This window comes from Gymnogyps californianus, chromosome 4 (genome assembly GCF_018139145.2).
Source record: "Gymnogyps californianus isolate 813 chromosome 4, ASM1813914v2, whole genome shotgun sequence".
Lineage (NCBI taxonomy): Eukaryota > Metazoa > Chordata > Aves > Accipitriformes > Cathartidae > Gymnogyps > Gymnogyps californianus.
In genome coordinates this window covers 70,907,587-70,925,152 of record NC_059474.1, presented here as the reverse complement: position 1 = coordinate 70,925,152, position 17,566 = coordinate 70,907,587, and the positions used below count along the sequence as shown (strand labels likewise).

Sequence of the window (17,566 nt, the reverse complement as noted above, 5' to 3'; positions counted from 1 at the left end):
AGGGCATAACTGATGCACTAACATGTCGGGCGAGGGCTTCTGCGCCACGACCTAGGGAGGCACGCCCGTCACCTCGGCCTGCGCCTCTGACACCGGACTAGCAGCCAAAGCCTCTGGCCTCTTGGGGCAGGAGGTCGATTTACCCGAGCTAGGCCGCCCGCTCGCACACGGCGCAGCTCTTGGCTGCCTGCGCTCCGATCGCCCTTTGCCCGGAGCCAAGCGCGCCTGGAAAGGAAAGGCGCTTGCAGCTACACCCGCCAGCGGCTGCCCCGTCCGGGGCTCCCTCCGGCTCCCAGCGGGGCAGGCAGCCGCGCCGTGAGGGGAAGTGCTCCTCCGCCCCGGAGCGGCGGCAGCGGGCTGCGCCGGCGGGGCCGGAGCCTCAGCCGCCAAGGCGGGGCAGCGGGCGGCGGCCGCCGCCGGCTGAGGGAGTAGAACCGGGCGTCCGGCGCCCCGTGCCCTCCGAAGAGCGCGCAGCACGGCCGGTAACGGCCAGCGGGACGGGGAAGGACCCTGCCAGCCGACACTTCCGCCCCGTCCGTCCCCCGCGATCAACTTCCAGGTCGGGGAAGGCGGGAGGCGGCTTCCGGCGGGAGGATGTGGGGGCCGGCCGGGCGCCGCTAGGTCGCCGCCACGGTGGGCGCGGGGCGCTGACCGTTAACGGCTCATGAGGGCGGCGCGGGGCTGAGGGAGACCCGGCCTGGGGTGGGTGGTGATGGTGCCGGGGCGTGGGGGAGAAGCTGCCCGCCGGAGGGAGGGTGTTTTCGGCCGGCGATGGCGGCCGGCGGTGTCGGGGCGGGGAGGCCGGTCGGTCGCGCAAGGGGGCTGCCGTCGCCGTGAGCCTCCCCTGCTAACGCGGGGCTTTCTTCACGCAGAAGATGTTGGTGTACTTCTGGGGGTTCCTGTACAGCAACTACTTTCGGTTCTGGCTGAAGTGGATCTTGCGGCTGCTGACTCGGAAATGCGAATTGCAGCGTGTCTTTGATGGCTCGAAGGCAGGTGCGCAGCGGACGCTGAGCATAGGTAATGAAGGATGCCAGACCAGGGGACTGCTTTGGATCTTTAGAAACGTCGTGAAAAGCAGTACTTGGAAACCAGTAGCTGTCCCGAGTGCAGTGGGCATCCCCTGGATCATGTTTTCACTGTTCCCTTCTTCCTCATTCTTCCATGAGAATTTTAAGTCAGAATGCCAGATCTAGTTTCTTTGCCTGCTTGCTGAGGTAATGCCAGTTAGCTTCAAAAAGTGAATCAGAAATCATATATTTTTCCCCAGAGTCTTCCCATCAGTATGTTTTTACCTTCCTGTTATTAAAAAAGCCACACAGAAGAGACATGAATGCATTTGGGAGGGGGGAGGAAGAGTGATTAGATGCACAATTCTGCTTGATGCAGAATTTTGATCTAAAAATAGTAGTTTAAGAAACTACTTATGATTTTTGCCATTTTAAAAGTAGCTCAAGGAAATGACTTTGCTTCCTTATTCTTCAGTAATAAACAGAAAAACATTTCTAAGTATGGAAAAATATAAAGAGACATATTTTTGTCTTGACACATTTTCCAATTTGACTTTGTTTTTGTACATGTAATTGATCGATGTTTTAAAAAATCTGAGTCTGTTTTCAGCATTGTACTTGAGGATTATAAAAAAAAAATCTATGTAAATTAAGACTTGCAGTTACCTGATACCTGTTGATTTTAAAATTGAGTAATTTTTGATTAATTACATGTGTAAAAGGGATGCAAAATTTTATAATAGTTACATGCCACAAGAACACCTATTGTCAATTATGTAAAACAATTCAGTTCAATTTAACTGTGACATTTACTTCTTTTGTATTGCAGAACATTCACTGGAATCATCAAAGAATAAGGTAAAAGATACTAGAGATTAAACTGTAATAAAACCTTCTTTCAGAGACAAATCCCAGAAAAGAACATGTGCATTTACTTCTTGAGCGTGGAGGAAAGTAGAGGAATAAAAGGCAGAGAGGAGAGAACAGTGTTTTGGGTTCTGTATGCTAGGGTTAGTCAAGGATTCTCAAAAATGACCCCATGTCCCTTCAAATGTTTGTTTCCGTCTCTCTGAAAGATTACCTGCTCTTCAGTAGCAAGTCAGACAAGTCGTTACACAGCGCTTCTGTTCTTGGAGAGGGTCAGTTCTCCCTGTCACAACGATCTCTTTTGCTGTTTTTGTAGAAACCAGAAGTGTGATATAGGTAAATGATACGGATAAAGCAATTAAATGCAGTGTATACAGTAGTGTCTTGAATTCTTGAAAAAAACATAATGCAAGGTTGCAGGTAGATGTTTAACTGACAAGCTCATTCCAATTGTTCTGTGGCAGTTAGACATAAGCTAACGCTTTAAACCCTCAAATTTGTATATCTTGAACAAAACTTTTCCTCTTTAGGCAGTGAGGTGACTGCATTCTCCCTTTTTCTAGCTGATCGCTGCAGTGTGATGTTGAGAGAGAATTAGTAACTGCCACAAGCATCTTTGTTGCAGTAGAGCACGGTATGGGCGGGTCTTTTAGCATCTCTTAACTAAATGATTATATCAAATATATTAATGTTCAGTTTTAAAAGAGTTAACCTTTTGCTTTACTGAAATGAAGCTGCTTTGGTGTTAGCATGAATTGTATTAAAGAATGCATTGTGACCATAAAAAGTTTAGAAGGTGAAGTTAAATAGTTGTGAAGTGATTTTAGGTGGGCAGTGTGTAAGTATCATTACTAGTATTCGCCTTTTACTCTAGAAGACTGCAGTATCTTACATTAAGTTCTTTTGTTTCACCCCAGCATTGAAACCTCAACTTCATTAGTTCACTGTCTCCTAATTCAGAAGCATTATTTCCTTATTGGAGTTTTATCACTTGCTCCTCGATAGCTGCGTTTGTTTCAATTGGATTAGGAAGAACATGTCACAGTTTAGCATTTGAAAGCAAACGAGAACCTAGACTAAGCAACTCTTGAGCTTTTTATTTATTCTTTATGGGACTCCTGTGTAAACATTGTTTACAGTCTGACAAAGTTTCAGATTATGCTTTTATGTAATTATTGCAGATCTTTTCTATGCAATTTGAGCCCATTTATTGTAAACATTTGCAATAAATTGACTGTTCTCCTTTTATAGTAAAGAATATGTACATGGTAGGTATACAGAAGCTGAGAAATAAGAATAAAATAGATGATAGATTTCTGCATTCCTCATGAAGTCTTTTACTGTGTTAACTTCCTAGGTTTTAAGAAATGCTGTACATGTTGAGGAAGCTGAAGTGGAGAAGTGTGTCAGAGATGTAATGAAAGAAAAGAAAATTGAACAGAAGGATACAGGGTACGTTTGGAACCCCAACATAAGTTCTTCACGGCAGATAATTCTGACTTCTTGGCGTGTTCTTGCAGTTGCTTAGTCTGATACAATATTTAGGCCATGCAGTGCAAATCTTTAGAATGAAATTAGAAAATAAGGTATGGTTATGTCTTCTTCAGTTCTAGAAAATAAATTGCAAAGTTTTAATTGACATGGATTTGGGATGACTGCATCTCTGTCTTGCAAGTCCCTTCTGTTACTCCTTACTTCTAAGTAATATGATTATTGCATAGGTGGATTACATGAACTATGTAGTTGCTTAGATATATTTGAGAAAGTATAGTGATGCCTGATTAATGTTTGCATTCATCTGCATAAGTAATTATGAGCGATTGAGAGGAAAAATTATGAATAGTCAAAATTTTAAAGTTTAATGAAATGCTTATTTGAAGCTATAAGTATTTCTGACAATGTTTCACTTTAAGACTTACAGAAGGTTTGGGGGTAGGTGAAGGTACAGGAGTCAGGATGATTATGTAGAGTTTTCTTGTGTCATCACAGATTTTAGCTAAGTTATTTTTTTCTTCCGTAATTTAAGTGAATAGAGCCTGACTCCGCAGCACTGGAATTGGCTAGGTTTTTTTAAGTAGAAATAAGATCCGTATAGCAGTATAATTAACCAATGTACTGTAGTTTGAAAGATAAACATAAAGCACTTCATGATTCTAGTGTTTACATTGTATTAACATAAGAAAGGTCTTATCTGGTAGTTCAAGCAAGAATTTATGGCTAACTATGCCTCTAATAGCTTCTGTGTCGTGTTTTATTATTATTTCAGGTTTAAGACAAATCTGCATATAGCCTTATTGCAGATATCAGGTTATAAAAAACTTTATTTGAATGTGGAAGATCTGAGGAAGGTTCCGTATGATTCAGATAACGAAGAACATGAGGAACAGTTAATTGAGGTGAAAATAATCTTTTAAATACAAAAGGTGTTTGTTTTTTCCTTCCAAGTCCAACAGCTTGAATGAACTTAATTTATTGTTAGTATTCCTACCAGCTGGCCTATTTAAAGCTCTTTTCTACTTGTGAACTGTTAAGCCATTATAGAAGTGACACATGAAAATACAACATCAAAACAAATTAGTAAACTAGAGTTACTTGCCCTGGGATTATTTTGTGTGAAATCACACATAACAACAACACATAAGTAGCAAAATAATTTTGTAACGGGTCACTGAAGGATCGTAACTAAAAAGATATTTAACGTTATGCACATGTCTAACTTTGTAAACCAATAATTAATAAATAAAAAAGACACGAGTGTTTTCTTATTACGGCATCCCAGTAGTTTAATGCCGGAAGATAAAAACCATCAGTAAGGTATTTTAGGTAACAATAAGTAATAGCAAGCAAGTAATATAATACTGCTTGAGGCTTTTTAAAATAACTTCTACTGTGCAAATACATTAGCATGTCATTTTCTTAGCATGTCATAATTATCTCAACTTGCTATGCAAGTTCCAACTTTGACGTGTTAAGTAAGCATTCATTGAGAATTTGTATTTCAGTTTATAGCTGTCCTGTCAGAAAATGATGCATAAATTAATTTTGAAAGTGAAACAAGTCTTTGTTTCTTTAGTATTGATACAGTGGCTTTGTCTGTGAAGGGAAATTACCGCATTTAATGTTAAATGTAATCATTTTCATAATTGCTGAAATAAGCCATTGTAGCATGACTCCAGATTGCCACTAACAGAAAAGAACAGCATGCAGATTGTGTCCTATTCCTTGGTGAATGGTTTCTAATGTGCAGCAGCAAGTGTTCTGAATTATGTGACTTGGAATACTTTAGCAGCTGTGCATAACATGGAAGCATATTTGTGCAGCTTTGGAATTTGCTGATGCCTCATGAGAATCTGAAGGCCAGAATCACCAAGCAGTGGTGTGACATTGGCTTCCAAGGTGATGATCCCAAAACAGACTTCAGAGGAATGGGCCTGCTGGGGTTAGTGAATCTGGTGTAAGTGAAAAGAAGTATTTAATTTCTGTTGTAACTAAGTTTCAATATCTATGTATTTTCTCTACTTAGTGCTATTTCTAATAAAGACTGAATAGCAGCAAATAGAAATGGTGGCTTCTGTACAGTGAAAAACAGTATTTTCTAAATAAGTCAACGTTTCTAGCGGCTGCACATCTGTAAACGTGTGGTTGGGTAGAGGCCAATGAGTGAGGGGAGGAACAGAAAGTTGCCCAAGACACCTTATTTTTTTTGTTGTCATATGATAGATTTGATGGGTTATAACTTAGAAAGTAACTTGTCAAAAGCTTTTAAAATTCCTGAATTAATTACTGTAATGAAAAATAAACAGGTTTGCATAACATTGCTGTGCTAACTTGTGGACTTGGGTGAACTTCATATTTGATGTTCGGATCACAATGATTTTTTTACTGTATTAGTTCATGCTGAATATAATTTAATTTGCTACCTTTTCCTTGGTTTTCATTTTGTGCCATTTTTCAGTACAGAGTAGTATTCAGCTTTAGTTTAAAGCTACATATTTTGATGTTGAACACATTAATATTGTTTTATATGAACTTAAAAATAATGGAAGATCCTGTTTTACACTAACAGGTATTTTAGTAAGCATTACACCGACGAAGCTCGTCAGATCCTTTCTCGTTCAAATCACCCAAAGCTGGGGTAAGTCACTATATGACTTTTTCTGGCTTGTTCTGTGTAAGAGCTCACGTGAAGACTGCCAAGTATGTGTCCCGAAAATATAGAGGAAAATATTTGTGTTTTTTTCCATTAAAGGATGGAAAAAGGGCCAAAGGCGTGAGAAACCAAACACAGAAACCAATTTCAGGCTGGGAACTATATGCAGCTTTTTTTTTTTTTTTTTCAGAATGGACTTGTTGGGACAAAAATGTTGCAAAACGCTGGCTTTGGTTAGCACAGTGAACACCTTTAACATCACAGTTAGCCTTATTTGTAATAGGCTTAGATTAGATTTAGAAATGAGTACTTATTTTTCGCCTTCTTACTGATCCTGCATTGGGATGGTATAGATTATTTCTTAAGGTCCCTTTTTTTGCTAGGTTTCTGTTCTGTAGTAAGTATACACAAATAGATGTTTTGTTGTTGTTCAACTTTAACTTCATTTTTGAAAAATGTGCATATTAAAACATTTAGCTCATTTTACAGGGAAATATACTCTAAAACCAGTTAGATACAGAGGAAAGCTGGTAAACCTGTGCATATGATCTGATCCATCTAGTCCCCTGTTAACTCAATCACCTACCAAGAATAGGAGGCTTTCATGACTTCAGTTGTAAATAATATTACCTTGTGGAACTAGGTCATGAATAGGATATTCAAGACATTTAGATCAATTAAATACCCATATCATTGACACAAATTAATCTTTTTTTTTTTTTTTCCTTCCCCCAGAAACACCTGTTTTAACAGTCCTTTAAGAATTTCTGTTGTGGTGCTTTCTATACCATGCAACAGAAAACCAGATATTTTTCAGCTTGAAGAACAGATTGAGATAGCCATTCCATTTATACCGTAACAACATTTTTGATGTCTTATTTTTAATATTCCAACAGATTTAATGATTTCAAATGAGCAAATTGAGGTCAGTGTTGATTAGCCTTACCATCTCATTATTGCCTAATGGAGGCATTTGCCATACTATTGTATAGGAAACTAGCATTTTTAAATAACTTTTACACGGTTGGATGCACCAGGGAATGGAAAGAGTGGTCTGTAGGCCGGAGTCAGCTTGTCAACAAGTATCGTAGGAAAAATTGACTCTTACAATTATCCTAATGCAGACTGTTTCAAGGAAGCTTTTAAGTCCTTCGATCTATAAGGTAAAATGTGACCTATGATTGGTGTTGCAGATACTCTTATGCAATAGTTGGAATCAATCTGACAGAAATGGCATACAGCTTACTTAAGAATGGTGCTTTAAAGTCTCATCTGTACAACATAGTCTCTGGATTGCCACAGATGGAGCACTTCCATCAGTTTTACTGTAAGTATCTGTAGCTTCTTTAGTACAGACTACCGGGGGTAGGCCTACAACAGAGTTTAGGTTTTCTGGAGTGCGTTTCCACTCTTCTCATTAGCCAGAGCAAACTGTTTATCTTCTGGATCAGGTGTTGGAAATGCACTTGATGCTTAAACATTGTGCTACAGAAATGTACATTTAAGAGATAAATTTTGGGTGGCTTTCTATATATTAGACTGCAGCCTGAAAACTCAGTATTTGCAGATTTATTTTTTTATTCATTATTACAGTGTCCAAAAGCTTGCTGTTGACCAGGATGGGACAGTCCCTATTTTAAGGGACTGAATAGAGTCTAAAGGATCATTCTAGGTCTAGCTAGATCAAGGCAGAAAATTGTGGAGGCCATTTTTGCAGATCTGTATTTTATTTTCTTCACAGGTTATCTGGTTTATGAGTTTGACAAGTTCTGGTTTGAAGAAGAACCAGAAAGCATTATGCACTTCAACCAGTACAGAGAGAAATTCCATGAAAAAATTAAGGGACTTCTACTGGATTGTGATGCGATACTAACCTTACAAAATACAAAGAAACCTTAACTCCTCTGCAGTCTATGAGGTTCTGCATCAAAAATGGAATTATGCATTTGGATGGAGGTTTTGCATGTTTCACCAAAAACTGTTTAACAATAGAACTTTTTTTTTATGTTTAAAAAAAAAATCAAAATTCAGTTAAGAAAGCTTGGACAATCAATCAACCTCTGTTTACAGGTCTTTATATGCTATTCTCCAAAGGACAGCTTTAAAAAAAAAAAAAAAAACAACAAAAAACAACCAACAAACCAACACAAAAACCAACCCACAAATCTCAAGAGCCTCTGGATCACTTGCTTTCATAATTTCTTTTATACTTCTTGGTGCAGGAACATGAAGCAGGTATTTATGCTGCATCGTGTTTTCCATGAATAGGTTTGATTGTTAATTGTCTTTTAAAAACTTCTTTTAGTTGAAATTACTCTGGTTTTAGACTTTTTATGTTCTTGTTCTGTAGATGTCGATCATTCACTCATCAATGTTAAATTTCTCTGTGATGAAGAGGTCCACAAAGGGGATGTATTAGTCGCTTATGATTTTGGAGAAGAGGCTTAATCCATCAACATACTGACGTACTTACTAGAAATGACTTCTGGCTAAGGAAGTTTTTTTATCTGTGGATTTGTACCAGCAGATTTCTATGCTTGGAAAAAGCTTAGTTTGCAAACAAACAAAAAGAACCAGAAATCATCAGTGTGAGCATCAGATCCTCAGACTAAAGCTACTCCTACTAAAAATATTCCTACTGTAAAAATTTTCAGTTCTTTCTAATCTGACTTCAGCTGCTCAGGCTGCTTGACTTTGTATGTTGTCAGCCCTTTCTTTTAGCAGCTAATGGGGTATTCTCAGTGGGAAGTACAAGAGAGTTAGTTTAGCCCTTTTATAAAGTTCACTCATTAAAAACCTTTATTGCAGCTGCAGTCCCTATTTTGTGAAAATAAATTCACACCTGAGTACAAGTCTCTAACAAAGATATATTTTCCATGGAAGGGACGCAACCGCGACGTGTTCCTTAATCTTGGCATCCTCAGACAATCTAGTCAATAAGACTTCATGTCTATATTGTGACTAATTATTGCTTAAAGCAACTTTAAACAGATTTGGTATGACCATCACTTCATTTTCTAAAACCTACTATTAAATAAGTGCCTTCTGCTTTATTCAATCAGTGTTTTATTTTGATTCTGTAACCAGATCATAGCCTTAGAAACTTGAGTTATTTGGGAAAGACTCTTTCAGTATATACCTAAATAGCACACAGTGGCACAAAATTTGTATGCTAATAGAAGCTTTCATGCCTTTTTTTTTTTTTTTTTTTTTTTTTAAATCATCTCAGGTAAATTAGTTAACTTCTAGTCAATGACTAATCATGAAGCGATTCCTGAAGAATACAAATATTGAACACGAGAAGAAAAAAAAAAAAGACAACCCCCTTTTTGTAATAAGTGATGTTACACTACATAAGTATTAGATGTATTATATTATAATATGTAACACTACATCTCCTTGGAGATAATCAAAACCTAACTGGACATGGTCCTAAGCAGCCTGCTTTAGGTGACCCTGCTTTGGGCAGGGGGGTTGGACTAGGTGATCTCCAGAGGTGCCTTCCCACCTCAGTAATTCCGTGAGTCTGTATTGTGTAACTAGTGACTTCTTGCACTACATCCACCCAATTGCTCTTGATCCCTTAAATGTTGGTGATCTCTTACTTGTGGGAAAGCTCCTGATCAGGGTAGACAGTATGTATGTAGGAGGTAACGCAGTTCTGTTTTCTTTTTATGATACCTTAGGTATAGACAAGAGTTAAACAATTCTCAAGTTTAACATGTGCAGGGTGGAGAAGGGTTCATCTCATCTGTGTTGGGTTGATGCTATTCTACTAAAAAAAAAAAAGTAATGTGAAGATGCTTGTAGGGAGAGTATTTATGGTTATGCCATGGCTTGTAAGCTGAACAGCTGTTCAGCTGACTAGAACTGACTAGATGGGATACAAAACTGACGGCAGGAAGCCTAGTTCTTTTGCTGCTCCCAGGTACTTGGGTCCTGTAATTCTCGCCACTGAAAAAGCTGAGATCCTGTGGAGTGTGTGCCGGGATTCAAGTCCTGCGGTGGAGCTCTGTTTCTCTGACCCTTGTAGATACTGGACATTGCTAAAATCTGAGGAGGGAAGTGGAAAGCGGACTCTTTCGCAGTGGCTGAGAGGTTAATTGTCTGTTACTTTCTAGCCCCAGCTTCTGTCGTGTTTGTCTTCATGAATAATTTTTGCTATTGCTTGTAGATCTCCTTTGCAAGCAACACGAGACTGACTTTTTGAATTTCAGAAGTGACGCCAATATGTTTAGCAGCAGCGGGAAAGGAGATACCATTCTTTATTTTCATCTGCTGCTTGCTAGCAAGTAACAAAATTGCTTGAGCCATCGCTCTAAAACACTCCCCTGTGCTAGAGTCTGCAGCCTTTTTTTTCCTTTTGGCAACAGCTGCAAAAATAATCTACACCCTTTCCAGCCTTGAAACTTTCACTCAGGTCCTTGTTCACTAGGAGACTGACATTTAACTACTGCTGAGGCTTTTAAAGCCCAGCCATCAAGTTTCAGACTTCCTACCATCACACACCCAAGACATTTTGGTGTAGAATGTAGGCTGAGCCTGATGTGAGATGCAGCTTCATTAGCCTTTTTTTTTTTTTTAAATCAAAGTGTGAGCTGGGAGTAAACTGTGGCAGTATACAAGGGAAAAAAGTAAACCCAACCATCATCAAATGAGTGAGATATATGGGAATGCATTAGTTTGCATGTAGTAATAAAGGTGAATGTTTATGTTAGGCTCCAATACACCTTCCCAGTGAACAGTTAGAATTTGCATGTAGTTTTGCACGATCACGTAGCCCAGTCCTTCCGTCTAGGAGCCGCTCACTATATGTAGACTAGTACTGGGTGTCCCTGTTTTGCACCAGTGGTAGGCTAATTGTATTATGGTGGTAGCTAGAAAATATACGGAAAAAGGTAAAATTGTGTGTAGGGAAGGGAAGAACAATGTGTTACTAGTCAGTGGTATTTTATACTAACTCAGTTGTAGGGTGACAATCCTAAGGTTATGGGAGATTGAAAATGGAGGTAGGCCACCTTTCTGCAAGTTGATATAATCAATTTGTTTAACACCAGAATTTGTTGCTCATGGTTTATTCTAAGAGTCTTAAAACCTTGGTAAATTCTCTTGTTATTTATTAACTGTCATGTTTTAAAGTATGTATTATCTTATTAGAATTTGCAAGTACTGTTAGTTTTCTAACTTGCTGCCTCTTTAAAGCATTCACTATGTGAAAGCTTATATGCAATAGTAATTTTAGAAGAAAAATCTAAAACTGAAGACAACAAGGTGGTTCTCTAAATTTTTTTGTTATTCCTGTAGCAACTGTTTAACAAACTACCTCCACTTTTGTTGTTTAGTGTATGCTTGAAACATGGTGCCACTCCATGAACAAATGAATCTGAAGATAAGTAGAAGTTTACCACAAGCAGAAGTAAAATCTAGGCTTTCAATAAGTAAACACATTGCTTCGTAAGTAACCAATTTGATTGGAAAGCGATTTGAGGACAGTGGTACTTAGGAAGAAAGAAACTGAGAATGTTTTTAAACTGGTTGTGCTTCTGTCATCCGATACAGCGGTGTAAAGAATAGGGCATTTTGTCCTGAAGGACAAGAGGAAAAGGGGCCAATTTAAGCACCTCAGATAAATAGTGAAAATCCAAAACTCTTTGAAAAACAGAACAACAAAAAAATGCAAACAAAAAATTAAACACACGCAAAGCCCCAAGCATTCATTTTGCAGATTTTCCATCCTAGTTTAAATAACAAACGTTTTAAAAAAAAAAAAAATATTGGTTAGCCTTGTTTTAAGAATTATAGTGATGAAAAAGTTTGTATTTAGTTAGGTGGGAGTTCAGCAGTCAGTATTCTTGAAAATACTGCTAGTGAATGCGTGGTAGAGATTGTAACCTGCTGTTTCTTTCTGTCATACTTGTTTTGTGTTGCTGTAGTACAATGGTGATCCATCTTTGGACTGATGTTTCTTGTGCCAGTCTATATATATTGTCTTTCTCTAGGGAAGAAGAAAAAAACCAAACAGCCCAAGACAGCTTGTGGGCAGTTTCTTCTTATCACACTGTGCTTTGGTAGCTGCATACTAATAGAAATTTCTGTTTACCACAATATAAAAGCAATAATGTAAACTGTGATGTCTGTGTAATAGAAAGAGATGTTTACAACGGTAGCAAATAAAGAACGAGTTATTCCAAAACATTGTCAACATTAGTGTGTTATGGCCTGCTAGAAAACGTAACACTTTCCAGTTAGCCATCCTCTCAGTTCGTGCACTGTGATATGAGAGAAAGCTTTATCTTCTCTTTTTGTGGGTTTTTTGGGTTTGTGGGTTTTTTTTTTTCCCCTCCAACTCCAAGAACTTGTTTAGAGGTCTCTGTGGTGCTTGTAGTGGGGCTTGTGTTTGTGCCTAGGAAAGGCATTATTAGGAAATACCCCTCTAGCACAAACTGTTGAAACGGTAGGCAGCAGAACATCTGTATGTATGGAAGCTGAGTGGGAAAACACAACAACAGCTGGAACAAAGGCTAGCTGGCTTACATACGTTTTCTAGTTTTTAAATCATCATCCAAGATAAGGTACCTTAAACACCAGAAGAAAGGAATAAGATTTAAATCTGACTCTGAGAGCCATACAAAAAGTGTTTGTTTTTAACTCTCAAGATCAGTCCTATACCATAGAAAAACATGCTTACGTGCAAGTCCACTCGAAGTATTCTATCTGTTGTAACAGGAAATTGTGCAATGGGAAAGTCCGAGTTCGACACGCATTATGAATTTGGGTGTATTACGGCCCTCAACACTCCCTCGACCTTCGTCAGCCTGTTACTCCGAACCGAAGGCAGAGCGAGGGTGCATTGCCCAGACCGATGGCGTTAGCGCGAGGTGAGAGGGAAGGCTTCCTGCTTTGCTAGCCGAGGGGCTCCTCCAGCCATCGCCTCGCTTTGTTCTACACCTGACCTGAAAGGTGGCGGCATCCCTTTTTTCAAATTCTTTTGGTCCGTACCACAGAAAGTAGACCTCACTTCCTTGACGTATAACATATAGGAAAAGCGTATTGGGTTGGAAGGAGGCAGAGAGCAGCTGTGCTGAGGTTCTTTCGCTAGAGCACTACACTGCTCTCTTTAGGGATGCACCAGAATTTTGAGTATGGGATGTAAAAGACTATTACACAGGTAGGCTGCCATACTCTGCTGCAAGTGGTAGAGATTTATTACTGCTTTATTTCAGTTGCTCTTGAAATCCTCACTTTAAAAGAAGCTCTGTTTTAAGCTTTAAAAAAACCCACCCAAACCAACACAAAAAACCAACCAAACCCAAACCAAACCTAACCCAACCAAAACCCAGAAAACCACAACAAGGATTTTGTTTGAAGGACCTGGAAGTTAACTCTTGGAGTTAACTCGAAGCGCAAGTGTTTTTGTTCAGGAGAGCAAAACTCCAGGAACAAAACTGAGAGTTGGAGAAGAACTCTGGAGAACTTTTCTGGAGAAAGAAATGTTTTATGGAGAAAGAATATGTTTTAATGTCTTTTTTTTTTTTTTTTAAAAACAAGAAAGTATTTTGACCTCTGTATCTTCCACCATGCCTTCATCTCCATACAAGCTACGTTAAATAATTTACTTGGTTTTTCAGTTCCATTTGTATTTCTCAGGTAGCCTTTGTTTCTACTCCAGAATTTTGGAGACCAAACGCTTCTATTAACATACTGAAGTGCCACTACCTGAGAACTACAAGATCTCACCTGTAGCAATTTTTATTTCTTCAGAAGCATAGAACAGGCCCTGCACTATAGAAACATCCCATTCCTCAAACCCCAGGTGTCAGGTTGGTCAGTGTCGTGGTTTAACCCCAGCCAGCAACCAAGCACCACGCAGCTGCTCCCCCCTCCCAGTGGGATGGGGAGGAGAATCAGGGGAAAAAAGTAAAACTCTTGGATTGAGATAAGAACGGTTTAATAACTAAAATAAAATAAAATGTAATACCAACAATAATAATAAAAAAATATAATAATAATAGTAATGAAAGGGAATATAAAAAAAAAAAGAGAAATAAAACCCAAGAAAAGACAAGTGATGCACAATGCAATTGCTCACCACCCGCTGACCGATGCCTGAGCAGCGATCCGCCCCTCCCAGCCATCTGCCCCCCATTTATATACTGGGCATGACGTTCTATGGTATGGAATATATCCCTTTGGCTAGTTCGGGTCAGCTGCCCTGGCCATGCTCCCTCCCAGCTTCTTGCACACCTGCTTGCTGGCAGAGCATGGGAAACTGAAAAGTCCTTGGCTTAAGATAAGCGCTACTTAGCAACAACTAAAACAGTGCGTTATCAACATCATTCTCACACTGAATCCAAAACACAGCACTGTACCAGCTAATAAGAAGAGAATTAACTCTATCCCCGCCGAAACCAGGACAGTCAGTTATGCAAATACCACTTATTTTAGAAAATGGAATGAGGAAGCGGCTATTCAGGAAATTTAAATTGAGATATCGAGTACTGCAGAAAAGAGAAGAACCAGACTTAAATTATCTTCTGATGTGACATGCTTTGAGACGTTATCTGCCACCATTTATTGGGAGCATCTTGCACTGCAGTTAAGGCTAACTTCCTGTACTTCATCCCTTGTATTCCCAGCACTGAAACACTCTTATCCAGCAACGCTGCTGATACCAGCATGTGTCACACATTTCTATTATTAGCCATATTCCAATGTAATGTTCACTGCCACAGTTTTGTTCTAATTATTTGCTGGCAGGCTAATTTATGTTTTCACTATTGAATAAATCAGCATTTTAAATAAGCATTAAAAGTCACAATTGCCACTTGAAGTACATAACATTGGACTCAAGACTATCTTCTAGTGGAAAGAAATAGAAATAGCATAAATGTTTTATTCCAACCAGAGGATAAGGCTTCAGTAATAGATGCGACTGCTTCTCTTTCATTCTTGCTATAGCGTTACGCCTCGGCACATGTCTAAACTGGTGAGCTCTAGTCACGGACCAGCCTTCTCCCACAGGATCAGATGTTGATGCCAAGGTCTGAAGGAAGGCCCCGGGCGCTGGAAGCTCATGCTCTAGCTAAGCAAAAGGCCAGGATACTAAGGCACGCTCCACCATAGGCTGAGCTAACCTACCCACCCGTACGCTGTTCCTCAGGATTTTCTCATTTTTTCCAGATGTTTTAGTCTAAGCCTGACCAGTCAATTTTTCTTACAAAAATGGATACAACAGCATCAAGTAGGTTTTTTTACAGTTAATATTTCATTTCTGATAAACGGCATCTTCTAGCTACAGCACACCTCATTATTACTGAATTACCAAGAACTGGAACAGACAAGAGATTACGGTTAAGTCACTCACAGGGATGCCAGAAGTTTGGAGAGTAAACAGCACCGGAACTGATCAACGTGGACACAGCCCAAATTGGCGGGGACTTGGCGAGCCCTGCTCCCTACCTGTAATGCACTGGTGCAGCCACAGGTGCCTTCTCTGACCTATCGCTTTTCCACTCAGGCAGGTTGTAGGCTTACAGTGCTGACGCACCAGCTTCCTTTTGTTGCTCTAAGTATCCTGATGGAATTCAGACTCTTCCCAACAGTTTCTTGTTGGTTTCTGTATCGCACCTACTGTCGAGAGACCCAATTACCACAGTTTCAAAGCGCTGCTGCGAGATTAAAGATTAGCAATGAAGACCCTGTGACAGGAGGGATCCGGAAGCTCGGAGAGTACCCAGCTGAGGAACCAGACCCAGCTGCGCAGCTTTCCAAGCAAAAGCACCATCTCTTTGCTTCACCAACTGCTTTAAGGCTATTCCCTTTCTCTCCCACAGCCCCCTTACATACCACACCATTATATACCATACCAGCCTCTGCCATCTTAATTTATGATGTGACATATGACATATACTATAACAGAAGCTCCAGCATCACTGTATAAGAACCCCTACGGTGCTTTTCTCTTTACAACAGTTTTGATGTCAAATTTTCAGTAGGTTTAATACATCACATAACGAGCTTTCTGTCTGCTTGCCCAAAACTCACGTAACACAAACCTTTACAAGTCTCAAAACACAACCCTCAGCTCCAACGTCTAGAATTCAAGAGCCGTAAGATGCTACAATGAAGGAAATAAGTACCATTGAACTTTCATACGCTATCAGCATCTGGGTAAGTTGAAAGACAGATTGGAAGAAAACTTGAGAAGAATGTTTCTTTGTGGCTTTTTTTTTTTTAATATAGAGAAAGCTCTAGACAATAACCTCCCACTCCTCCATCATCTGCTGTCTGTCCCTTAGCAGGCAGGCAGGCAGCACCCTGTTGCCACAGGCTCCTACCAAGCTAGAAGAGCTGCACATGCCAGTGTCCAGTCACGGATTTCAGCTCTGAAGAGGAAAAAGATCTTCCTTTTTTTTTCCCCCAGCTGTGAGTCTAACAGCCCTAACTAAACTCCACAGTTCACAGATTCAAGAGACTCTATCTTAAAGTATACAAAGCACAAGACATAGGCACTTCTAAAGCCATACCAACTTGCTTGTGTTGCATGCCTACGCATACGGATAAGACTTCAAAAATATTCACTCACGTTTTCTCCAAGGTTTCACATCACTGTATGCTGGTCAGTTGAACTCTTCTGTAGCTTTCCTCTCATCAGCTCCCACTCAGCTACTAAAGAACAGGTCACAGCAGATCGTGTCATCAAATAGGCAACTGCTGGGTGGCCATTTGGTGTGGCCCTAATCAGGTGAGCAGCCTCATCCAAAAAAATCTGGAGAAAATCAGCTCACCTGGCTGCTACCTATAGCAAGGCCATCCTTAAAGATGACCTAGCTTACACTTAGGAGCTTTGTTGACATGATAAGGAAGGCAAGGAAGGCTACTGGAGCAAAACAAAAAGAAGTTGCCTTGTAAAACGGCTCCTGTTACACCAGAGATCCGCTTGTGGATGCCTCCTCTTCTTACAGGAGTTGTAAGAACAAAATAATTTTCACGATACGTCGTACCCCCAGCCCTGTGGGTGGGGTGTGGAGCAAAGCTGGCAAGCCCTTTTAAGATGAAGAAATGTTTTTCATGTGTGGTCTGTGCATCTCTAGGGGTGTGTGGAAGATTGCCGATAGGCTTTAAATTCACTTTACCATGACAGACACCTAAAAGAGAAATATTTTAGGGATCTGCAAACTTAAAAAGGTCAACAGTCTGCTTAAGGATGTTAACCCTTAGTGCTGAAGACTTCTGTGATAACTTATTCAGCTGCCAGGCATTACGATAAAGCACTCTGCTCTGGCCTTGGCATCTTAAGTTAAAACAAAATCATATTCTTCAAAATGGTGATTATGGATTCAAATTAATATCATTATTTGATACACATGTAAACCAATCCGCATAGTCTCATATGCAGAAAGACCATATTGCTTTTTCATACAGTTATATGTAGTCTACCTATGGCTAAATTATAAAAGAGAGAACTCTACTCCCAACAAAAGAAAAAAAAAAATCAACAGTAAACTGACTGAGACAAGGGATATATGAGCAGTGCTCA

At 39.8% G+C, this 17,566-nt stretch overlaps 1 protein-coding gene and 1 long non-coding RNA gene across 3 annotated transcripts; one reads left to right on the top strand and one right to left on the bottom strand.

Annotated features, from left to right (window-relative positions):
* Positions 1 to 860: 860 nt before the first annotated feature.
* On the bottom strand, positions 861 to 16,663 carry LOC127015753 (uncharacterized). The gene is made up of 3 exons (XR_007766371.1): positions 16,613 to 16,663; positions 2,092 to 2,181; positions 861 to 1,299 (listed from the first exon to the last, which is right to left on the bottom strand). It is a non-coding gene; the product is annotated as an uncharacterized LOC127015753 (long non-coding RNA).
* ELMOD2 (ELMO domain containing 2) lies at positions 876 to 9,214 on the top strand. Of its 2 annotated transcripts, XR_007766370.1 has the most exons (9): positions 876 to 1,020; positions 1,840 to 1,868; positions 3,235 to 3,329; positions 4,144 to 4,273; positions 5,198 to 5,331; positions 5,944 to 6,012; positions 7,221 to 7,354; positions 7,769 to 8,262; positions 8,378 to 9,214. XR_007766370.1 is itself a non-coding variant. In XM_050895901.1 (8 exons), the coding sequence occupies exons 1-8, from the start codon at positions 876 to 878 to the stop codon at positions 7,924 to 7,926; spliced, it is 894 nt and encodes a 297-aa protein (XP_050751858.1). In that variant the 3' UTR covers positions 7,927 to 9,214. The 2 variants fall into 2 exon arrangements, 1 of the variants encoding a protein (XP_050751858.1); XM_050895901.1 differs by having other exon boundaries at positions 7,769 to 9,214.
* Positions 16,664 to 17,566: the final 903 nt, after the last annotated feature.